Below are 10,250 nucleotides of genomic sequence, written 5' to 3' on the forward strand. Positions count from 1 at the left end.
TCATTTTTATTTTGTTCCATATTTTTCTCCGGCTTTTGAGTCACTCAGGAAGGGTAGTTCCAGCATAAAATCAATGTTCCATTAAAATTTAATGGCCAGGAAGGGCTTAATAGTGGTGGAACAGATGCCTCTGCTTTTGAGAACCCCGGCATCTCAAGAACTCTAACTCAAAGAGATATTGGTGTTGTCAGGCACTCTGATGGTTCCCCTTTTCTGCTGCTTTGAGAACTACAGATATTGGCATTTTTCCGCCTCAGAGTGGGGAAATTGAAATTTAGGAAATTGACGGTGAAGCTCATCCAATCCCTCAAACACTGGCAGAGGAGGTGGCAGCTGATGGCACATTATTGTCAAAGTGTAATTACTCATTCTGTTAATTCTAACTAAAAGCTACATCAATCAGATACCAGACATCTGCAAGTTATTTTGTATTCAGCCCAAAATTCAACACATCAAACCCACAAAACTCAGTGTATCTGTTACATGTTATAGATCAACAAAAACTGTTGGATAACAGGGGGGTGGAAGGAAAATTATGGTTTGATTTCTTTTATTTATTTATTCTTTAACATAAAATGTGGAAATACTACCTATACTTTCAGCACAATTTGTAGAGATTTGTATTTTTTGTGATTACACCTGCCTCTTTCTAGGATAAGTCTCTATCAGCTTAGAATATCTGACTGAAGATATTTGCAAATCTGTTTTCCAGTCTTCCCATAGATACTCAAATGACTTTAGATCCTTACTTTGACTGGGCCACTGTAACACACTGAAATGCTTTAATAAAGCTCCGTTACTGCTCTGCCCCTGCTAGAAAGCGAGGCTCCAATTAAGTCTTTTCCAACCGCTTGTATGTTTTCTTTAAGGATTACTGTTTAGATGTCTGTTGAGAATGCCTATCCCTTCGTAAGGAAAACATCCCGATGATGGTGCCACCACTATGGCTACACTACAGGATTGATTTGCTCTGGTTTTTCCTACCTTCATGGAGGCTTAAAATATCAGTTTTAATCTTGTCACCATTCCACAAAAGCCAGATTTTAAAGTGCATAACTTATAGTTGTCTTTTCAAAACATGCACAAACCTGAGCTCTGGCTCTCTGCAGCTCCCTCAGAGTCACCACGGTGCATGTATTGTAGATTTGGATCTATTTCATGCTCTGCTTTTTCTAAATTGTGGATTAAACAGTCATCTGTAGGATTTTTAAAAAATTATATACTGTGTCACTTGGGCTTCAGACCGTTTGTTCTCTGATGTTCTCCAACAAATCTCTGACTCCTTCACAGAACAGCTGTATCTATATTGAGGCTAAGTTACATACAGGCTGACTCTACCAGATAAGTTCTAAATTTCTTGCACTGTCCTACCTTTAGGGGTACCATAGTTAGGGGTCTTAATACAAAAATGTCTATAAAAACACAGACAACAACAAAAAAAGCAGCTGTTTTTCTGTGTCTACTTTGTCTGTCAAATAAAATGACAATAAGAATATAACATTTTCTGTTCGCAAAGGCATAAAAATGCTAAAATGTTTATCTAATGTTTGTGCTAGACACTATTTTTTTATGAATATACAAATAATTTTTTTATGTGTATTATAATGAAATAAGAGCATTTAAAAAAAAATACAAGTGGACTTGCTGGTTCCTTGTGCTATTGTTTTTATTAATGTTATCATTGCTATTGTGGTCATCATTATTAATTGTAGCAGAACAAGATAAATGAAAACACCCCTCAGCAATCATGGCTTAAGTTTCTTCATACTGGAACGGAGAGAAAGAGGGAAAGCTAAGGAGAGTGAGAGAGAGAATGAGAAAGAAGGTGGAAAATCTTAATCAGTTTTTTTTCTTTGAGGACCATATGGATGGTTTCAAGCAGCCAACCATATGTTGAAGGCTTTTGTCATGGAAATCATACTTTTTGGCACTTTTTCATTGCGCAGCCAAGCCGGGCACATAAATTGAAAGAAAAGAAGAAAAGAAAGAAAAATCATACCCAACATGATCAGATCTTTGAGAAAACACAGAGTTGAAAGTTGTTGTTCTAACTTATTACAGATATCTTCTTAATCAAGACGCTCCCTGATTCACATGGCCAACCAGACTGCAATTGGTACCTGCATTTGTCTTTTTTTTTTTAATAGAAAAAAAAGACATGGATAGAAAAAAGAGCATTTAAATGTCTACATGCATTGTGATATTATTGCTGTGATATATTTACACATGTATTTACAAAATCAAAGAGGAACAATGTTTCCCTACATCTAAATGTGTTATTTTGCTATCAAGTTCTGCCCCCTTCTCTGGAAGCGGTCTTAATACTGCCAGGTTTAGAAGCAAGCCAGCATTTACATTTGAGGTTTTTAATACGCTCAGTGCATGTATTTGTCTTTTTAATACCCAACCCTCACATTTTGGTGATGCCTTATTGTTCTCTCACATGTTAAATAAAATAAAAAAAATAGATTTCAGAAGCAATCTTTTTTTGCCAGCGATTTTCCAGATTGTGTGTCCGACACGTTGATTATTAGACAGGTGGTTTGGATGCTCTCATGCAGGGATTCAGCTGTAGCACTACATAGGATGATGGTGAAGCAGAAAGAAGAGGATGAACAAATAGAACAGAAGCTCCTCTTTGCTCTCCTTTCTCCTCCTCAGCTTAGCTTTTTTTTTTCTCTCTCTTTTTTTCAAAGCGAGCTCAGCATTGCTGCAATAGTGCCATCCATTTGGAATATGCAAATAGCTGACAGTGCATTTGCCTGCTGGTGCTTGACCTTCCCCTTGGAGGTCGCTCACCGACTCAATTACGCTCCCTATCTGCAGTCTGTCTACAAACACCTGTTATCCTCCCACACTCCACCACCCTCCGCCAATCCTACTTCAGCACATCTAATGCGCGGCGCGTCTGTTCAGAGGCAGTTGGGACAGGGTGAGGACGGCTGCTGGGTAAGGGAGGGATGCAGGGAAATATAAAGCTGCGGGTTTGGAAGTTCAATGCTGCGTGTCATTTTATTACAGCTATTGAGAAAAAAAATCTTCCTTCACTCAGAAAGTTAATGCCAAGATTATTTTATAATTGCTGCTAAAGAGCACACATAAACATCCTTTTGCTATCTCAGGAGGAGTTCAAATCGTTACATGCCTCATGGTGTGTTTTAAAACTTTATTATCACTCTCACCTAATGAAAATTAGTGTCTTGTTGTGGTTTTAATGTGGAATGAAAAATTATTAGGTTAAAAAATATCAGCCCCGTGTCAGTTTTGAAGTAATGGCCTGCTGATCTTGGCGTTATTATTGCTGCAACTTTAGCACACCGAGACTTTTTTATTTTTCTGATTTCCGCGATGCACATTAGTGTAGATCACTTCTGAGAACTGGTAGTTGCCTGAGATTGAAAGACAAAAAAAAAAGAGGCCAAAAATCTCCCTCTTTGAGAAGATGGAGTGCTTTTGGTAAACACAATCAGTATTTTTGTGTCATTGTTTTCTCTTTATTGCCCTATGTTAAACAAAAACAGAACAGCTGGGATTGTTTTTCCATGTCATTGCTTTTTTTTCCAGTCTTGTTATTGCCACAAAGCCTAAAAACTAAGTCTGCATTCATTCATTGGAAGTCCTCTAGCACTTGTACTGTACATTGTTCCTCTTTAAAACTAAGTCCCATGGACTCTCTACAGTTTTCATGCATATAAACATTTTCTTTGAAGATCAGCAGCATCTTACAAGGACAATGGATGTTGGTCTTTTCAAATAACAACCCATAAATAAATACATGATAAATAAGTATTCAATAAATAAGCGAAAATAGGATAAATAAATAAATAAGTAAATAAATAAATAGACAAACAGGAGGACAAATAAAGTATTTACATGATAAATAGATGGTATGCATCTACCAAACCATGGGCGTAGCTTTGAGCGACATATAAAAACAGACAAACACAAAAATGTGTCACTTTGTAACTGAGGGTGTGCGAGTCCGTACGTTCACTCTGAGGTAATACTGGTGGAGGGGGTGAGCACCTCAAATACGGGGTCGAGATTACTCATTAAGACTGGACGAGGCACCAAGAAGGCAGCGGGGTTTACGCCAGCCATCATGGTGAAGGAAGAACGATAAGAGTTTTAATTGCTATAGATGAGTGAACTGCTCATGGCACTTATTAAAACATTTGGTCTGGCTTTCAGTTTTTTTTTTGTCCAAGTCTGTGCATCAAGGTGAGACTATGAATCTGATCAGATGGTGGGAGTAATTGTACCTGCTCAACAGGACAACATTTCAAAATCACTGTTCCTGCAGAATTGATCTGAATGATGTATGATTTTTTTTTATATAGCTTATTTAAGACGAGCTCTGTTTGATGTACCCACAGTTACAAAGAAGCTTTTGATCAACAAGAGATAAAAAGCACAAAAAAATAAATTTAGAAAAATTAAATAGAAAAATAACATCCGTTGAATTGAAAGGTTGGTGTGGAAAAAAGGAGGGTTTGTCTTTTTTTTAACCTTTTAAAATGATCTCCCTTTTTTTTTGCAAATACTGTCATAGTTCACATTTTTGTAAAAAGTTTATGTTGGCAGTTGCAAAAGAATTCAATTCTTAGCAAATAAAAAGCAGCATAAAAATACAAGAGGTCATTTTGTCTCTAAAAAACAAAATAACGCTGTTAGTCCTTTTTTATGTTTTTTTTTTTGTTTGTTTTTTATTACTATTTCCTATAAAATATCAGGAATCTAAATATTAATACTATTGATATCAATATTATTATAGTCATTGATAAAAATTCACATGCCAGGCCTCATATATAATTGTGTTGTAAGAGTGGGTGTGCATTCATGTATGTGTCTCAGTGCGTGGGTGCGTGTTTGCGTGTGTGTGTCTCCATGTCCCCACGTTGGCGTGAGCACATGTTGCTGAGTTGTGTACAACTACCATCTACAGTCTCTATTTGGGGGAAGGTTGATTGATTGTATGTTTCTGTGGACGATTAGCTACTGTGCAGGGAAAAAAAATCCAGCATCTTTTTAAATTGTCTTTGCCATAATCAGTTATCAGAGTTTCTTCACGTAATCTCAGTGAAAATATTGCTTTCTAAAAAAAGGGAAGAAAAAAGGCATGGAGGGTAGAGTGAACAGGGTTATTGGTTGTGAACCTTCAACAGGGGTTCAGAAATTCTGCTTCTGTCGTGGTTAGTTTTCTGATCCAGAATCATCTTCGTCTGCGGAGCCCTTGAAGCAAGCTGACTCATAGTGCTTGTTCAGGTAGGACTTGAGAGCAAAGGTCTTATTGCAGCGCTTGCATCTGTAGTGCTTGAAGGCAGAGTGTGTTTGCATGTGGGCGCGGAGGTTTGAACGGTCAGCAAAGGCTTTGCCACAGTGGGCGCAGGCGAAGGGCTTCTCCCCCGTGTGTGAGCGCATGTGACCCTGCAGCAGCCAGGGCCGGCTGAAGGCCTTGCTGCACACTTCGCACTTGTGCTTGAGGTCGTGGGTGAGGATGTGCATTGCCAAAGCCGGCATGGACACGTACACTTTGTTGCAGGTGGGACACTTGCGGGCCATTTTGCTGTCCAGGCTGCGGTGCGTCTGCTTGTGTCTGCTGAGGTTGGAGGAAGTGGCGTAGGTCTTTCCGCACTCGTTGCAGGTGTGGCGAGGAACGCCGGCTCCCCTCTCCTGAACCCCACCGTTGGCGCTGCTGCTTCTCGAGCTAGACCCGCGAGCCTCGCCCTCTCCCTTTCGCCTGGAGCGCCCGTCAGAGATGAAGAAGGCATCCATGGTGTAACCCTCGGCCAGAGCCTCCGATTCACCAGTGTAGAAGCCACTCGCCGTCATGCCGGACTGGGGGCTGTCGGGATGTTTCAAGTCTGGGTCACAGTACTCCCCACCGCTGCTCACCTGGGTGTAGAGGGGATCCGACACCGGCGACGCAAGCTTATGCTCCATCTTCTTCTCCCCCTGGTATACAGATGGTGTGATGTAATCCTGGATGTATCCTGAGTAAGAGACACACAAAGACAGTTGGCCAGAGCTTGTGATGGATGAACACAATGGGACATTATTTAGCTGCACCAAGGATTATTCCTTATCTTTAAATAACATTCAAAATGGCTGGACATTTTTCTTATTCATGCATAAAATAGTGCAGCACCACCCCTCCCCCACTTGTTGCTTCCTACTGCCAGCCAGTATGTAGTTGATATAAGCAGTGAATGTGTAGAAAAAATGAGGTTCAGTCATCTCTTGACACGGTAACGCTGTTTTTAAAACAAAAACTTTGGAAGCTATTCATTTTTCAAATACTTTAAAACATTTAAATGTTGATACTTTCCTCATTTATATTATACTGTGAGAGTCCCATAATGGCTGAACTGTCAGTGAACATTTGACTAAGCATCTTCCTTAAGAGTCAGCACAGCTATGCCAAACAGAATAATGTTTCAGGGCTGAGTTTCAGTGTAGTTTCCATATAAATATATATATTTTTTTATTAGGTTCCCTGATTTAGCATAGCATACCAGAGTCATTAAAGTTTTTTAGTCAACAGGTGATTGCATTAAGTTGCTAATTTTGCATCAATGCTAAATATACAGTAGTTTGGATCTTGTTTATTCGTCTGCATATAGCGTATTGAACTTCTGCTTCTCTAACAAACAGAGCTTAAGATGATGAAGCTAGCCGCAGCACACTGTGAGAGATTTATGTTTTTCCTTCGTTTTACCTCTGAGGAAGCTTGGTGACAGAGCAGCTGAAAGCCTTGCTGGCAGCTAAATGAACCCTAACAGAGGTTGATAGATGCTAAAGTGGCATGTAAGCTCAATACAAACTAAATGCATTTCATCTTCTGGGTTGATATATTTTAAAGTGCAAATTTAAAATGTAGTGAATTTCTTTTCCTGAGACAAATAGGGCATAACTGCAGAAAAAAAGGCATTCCTAAGCGTTGTGTGCAGCAAGCAGTGGAAATTAGGTATTGACTGTTTTTTAATGAAATTCAAAGTTTTGAACTGATCAATAACCTATCATCTGTAAAATAGTGCAGCTGTTGAAAGAGTCCAATGCTGGAGAAGATAGAGATAATGTGTGGAACAGATCAAGTATCATGGAGACACTATAAGAGTCTATTGAATAGAGTTTGCAGGAGCACTGATAATGTGAGACATGGCATCACAAACCGTGTTTCCAAAGATGCTTACCTGTCTGCAGCGAGCATGCCGAAGTGCTTTCAAGAAACAAGCCATTAAGAAATCAGTTTAAGTGCTCTCTTACTACTGCTTCTCCATTCCCAAGGTTTTGGGTTCACACAGCCTCTTTGTCAAAGACATGACCGTGACACCCGGGGACAAGGAAACTACAGGCCTGTGCACGCGGCATTATGCTGCACTGCATGGCTTCACGGGTTTAAACAGCACAGATGGTGTTTGTCTGTGAGACAGCGTCACTTTCTTTTTCTAAAACCAAACAAATGAATTTGTTTGTTGGTTTCACTCTTAAAGCTGCTGTTAAATGCATAAATGCTGCTGCTGCACAGCAATGAGAAACCAAATCCACCTGTTTTACAGCCACATTATCAGCAAACATGAAGTGTGTTTGCATTGCATTTATTTTGGTTATTTTATTTTGATATTCTCTCCAACAAAAACAGACGTGCCATATCACTGTACGCAGACGTGTTTACCGTGTTGCAATTACTCAAGGTCAAACACGGAGCTCACCATTTAGGACTGGTGCTGTATCAGCCTTTACAGCTCATAGACTCATTTCTGTAATGCAAAGCAAGCATGTAATTAATGGACCCTCTCAGCCTCCCCTCTTTGTTGTTCGACAGACACTCAAGTCAAATGTCTCCACAATGGGGGGAAAGAATATCTCCCAGAACAGCAGAAGTGCTGACGTTAGGTGTTTCGGCTGCGCTGGAAATCCTTTATTTCATCTCCCCTTTTTTTTGTCTCTGTGTAAAATAGTAATTCTTTCTTTCAGATGAAAAGGTTTTGTTCTCATCCCCTTTAAATAAAACATGCTTATGTTTCATGATTTTGAACAATAAAATGAAGAACAATAGAGTGAGTAAAACTGTACAAATTAAATTTTAAATAATGAACAAAAAAAAATAGAGCAACAGGAAGAATAAAAGGCATTTAGCACAAGCAAAAAAATGTGATTTTAAGGAAATATAATTATTCAGGTGCAAAATTTTTAAACTCTTAAATGTTGAGTAAATGCTTATATGGATTTTTTTTTCTGATCTGTTAATTTTTTATGCAAAAAAATAAGAACATAGTGTGATCTTCCTTCTTAAACCCCCCCCTTACTTTTGAAATGGCTGAATAACAGGTGGGCATCATCAACAGGGCTTAGCTGTGCGCTGTGATTTCTCTCCTGTTAAAATATTTCAGTGAATCACAACAAAGGCTCTCATATGGCCCACCAAACATGGTCACAAAATGGAAGCAACGAGCCTAAAGCGGGCTGTGAAAGTGAAGGTCGCCCCGTCAGCTCTGACCGGAAGCTTAGCGTGGCCGGTCAGAGTGTTGACCACAGCGCAGTTATCTGCCTTTTCCCCGTGTTTACTGTACAACCTCCGTCACGTGATCTGCCTCATTGCTGCCCTGAGCATTTTTGTCTCCTTATTCTGCCTCTTTTCAGCGTTCAGCTCCCCACCTCCCTCACTGCTTCACTGTACAGTGTGTTGATGTCTCTTGTGACGGCAATAGGCCTGCACGGTTGAAACTCTAACCCCTGCTAGTTTTCAAATGCCCGGGAGGAAGAGAAAGATGTAGCGGAGCTATGGGGGTGGGGAGACTGTGTGCATAATCCATTTGGATGGGAAGAGGGGGGCAAGGGAGGATCGGACCATGATGGGAACTCAAGGACAATAACAGCTAAGGACAAATATATCATCCGATACTCATTGCTCCGGTTCTTGAATTTTCTACTGCACATCATGACCAGATATGTTCACCCTGCATGTGTTTGTGGTCCACAGGGGTTTTGCAGTTATACAAATGCGTATCCAAGCTCTCCTGATTAGACACATGTTTGCTTCCCTATTTACATAAACTAATCCGTGGCTGTGACCTGAATTGTGTCTGTCCTTTGCCAGAGTCAAAAAACAAAAGTCTGCGATGGGGGTGGGGTGCCTCGGAAGCGGATTATTTTGGATGTGGGTGCGCAAAATCAGCTGGATGCATGTAACGTGTCACATTAATTTACACAGTTTCAGCATATATATTAGCTGACTCAAACAAAACAAAAAATACCACCCAACAGATAGAAGGAGGACACCGTCTGTGTGGAAATGTGAGGCATGCTGAAATCAGTGCCAGAGCTGTTTACAGGACATCTTTCACTAGAGCGGCTCAGACTGGAGGCATGTTTGAACTCACCATTCTCACTGAGACGAACCCCGAGACTGGTCACCGAGTCTGTGATGGAGCGGGCAAAAGTGAACGAGTCGTCCAGGTGGTGATGATGGTTGGAGTTGGCCACATTGGACGAAGAGAAATCATCAAGCTTGATCTTCTTCACCAAAAAAGAGCGGGGCATGTTTCAGTGGATGAAAACACAGGACTGAGAGAAACGCATGAGAGAAAATAGAAGAACCTCTGAGGACGCAAACAAGCAGAGCTGGTTGACGGTAATCCTTGTGGTTGGTGTGGTCAAAAAAACATATGATAAGAAAGCAAAAAAAGATGAAAACCAGTGGAGAACAAGGCTGATGACAATGCTGGCTTGATACTCTTTGGTTCCCTCAGCTTCCCCCAGAAAAAATAAAAAAAATAAAAAATTAAAGCGATCCTGTTCAGCACTGGATAGCTCCTGTGATGCAGCAGGCTTAAGAGACCAGTGAGGAAGAGAAGAGATGGAGACAGACAGAGAGAGGAGGGAGAGAGCGCAAGAGAAAGAGAGAGAGAGACTGTCAGACTAGCTGAGATCAGCAATCACGCCAGCCTTTATATGGGGCACGGGCAGAGGAAGATCAGGTGGTGCTGCGAAATGGAGCTGCTTAGCTTTAATCCATCAAATGTCCCTGGGGACACACATCAAATTACTACTGAACCGTCTGTGCATTCGCACACAGACAGAGGAGAAAGAACACAGCCAGACCCCCTCTGCCCCCCCGCTGCTCCCCCTCCTCCTCCCTTCCCCTCCTCCTTTCACCCCGCTTATGCTCCATGCTCAGAGGAGGAGTAAAAGAGATGGGCAGACAATGGAGATGTGGATGAGAGCACACTCGGTGTCCTGTCCCCCAT

The 10,250-nt window shown here is 40.8% G+C and overlaps 1 protein-coding gene across 1 annotated transcript; it reads right to left on the bottom strand.

Annotated features, from left to right (window-relative positions):
* Positions 1 to 1,648: 1,648 nt before the first annotated feature.
* Positions 1,649 to 10,036, bottom strand: scrt2 (scratch family zinc finger 2). The gene is made up of 2 exons (XM_038309218.1): positions 9,384 to 10,036; positions 1,649 to 5,993 (listed from the first exon to the last, which is right to left on the bottom strand). Exons 1-2 carry the CDS (start codon positions 9,541 to 9,543, stop codon positions 5,194 to 5,196), a joined length of 960 nt encoding a protein of 319 aa, XP_038165146.1. The 5' UTR covers positions 9,544 to 10,036; the 3' UTR covers positions 1,649 to 5,193.
* Between the last annotated feature and the right edge of the window lie 214 nt (positions 10,037 to 10,250).

The sequence above is a fragment of the Cyprinodon tularosa genome, unplaced genomic scaffold (genome assembly GCF_016077235.1).
Source record: "Cyprinodon tularosa strain WSP-4 unplaced genomic scaffold, ASM1607723v1 ctg66, whole genome shotgun sequence".
Taxonomy (NCBI): Eukaryota; Metazoa; Chordata; class Actinopteri; order Cyprinodontiformes; family Cyprinodontidae; genus Cyprinodon; species Cyprinodon tularosa.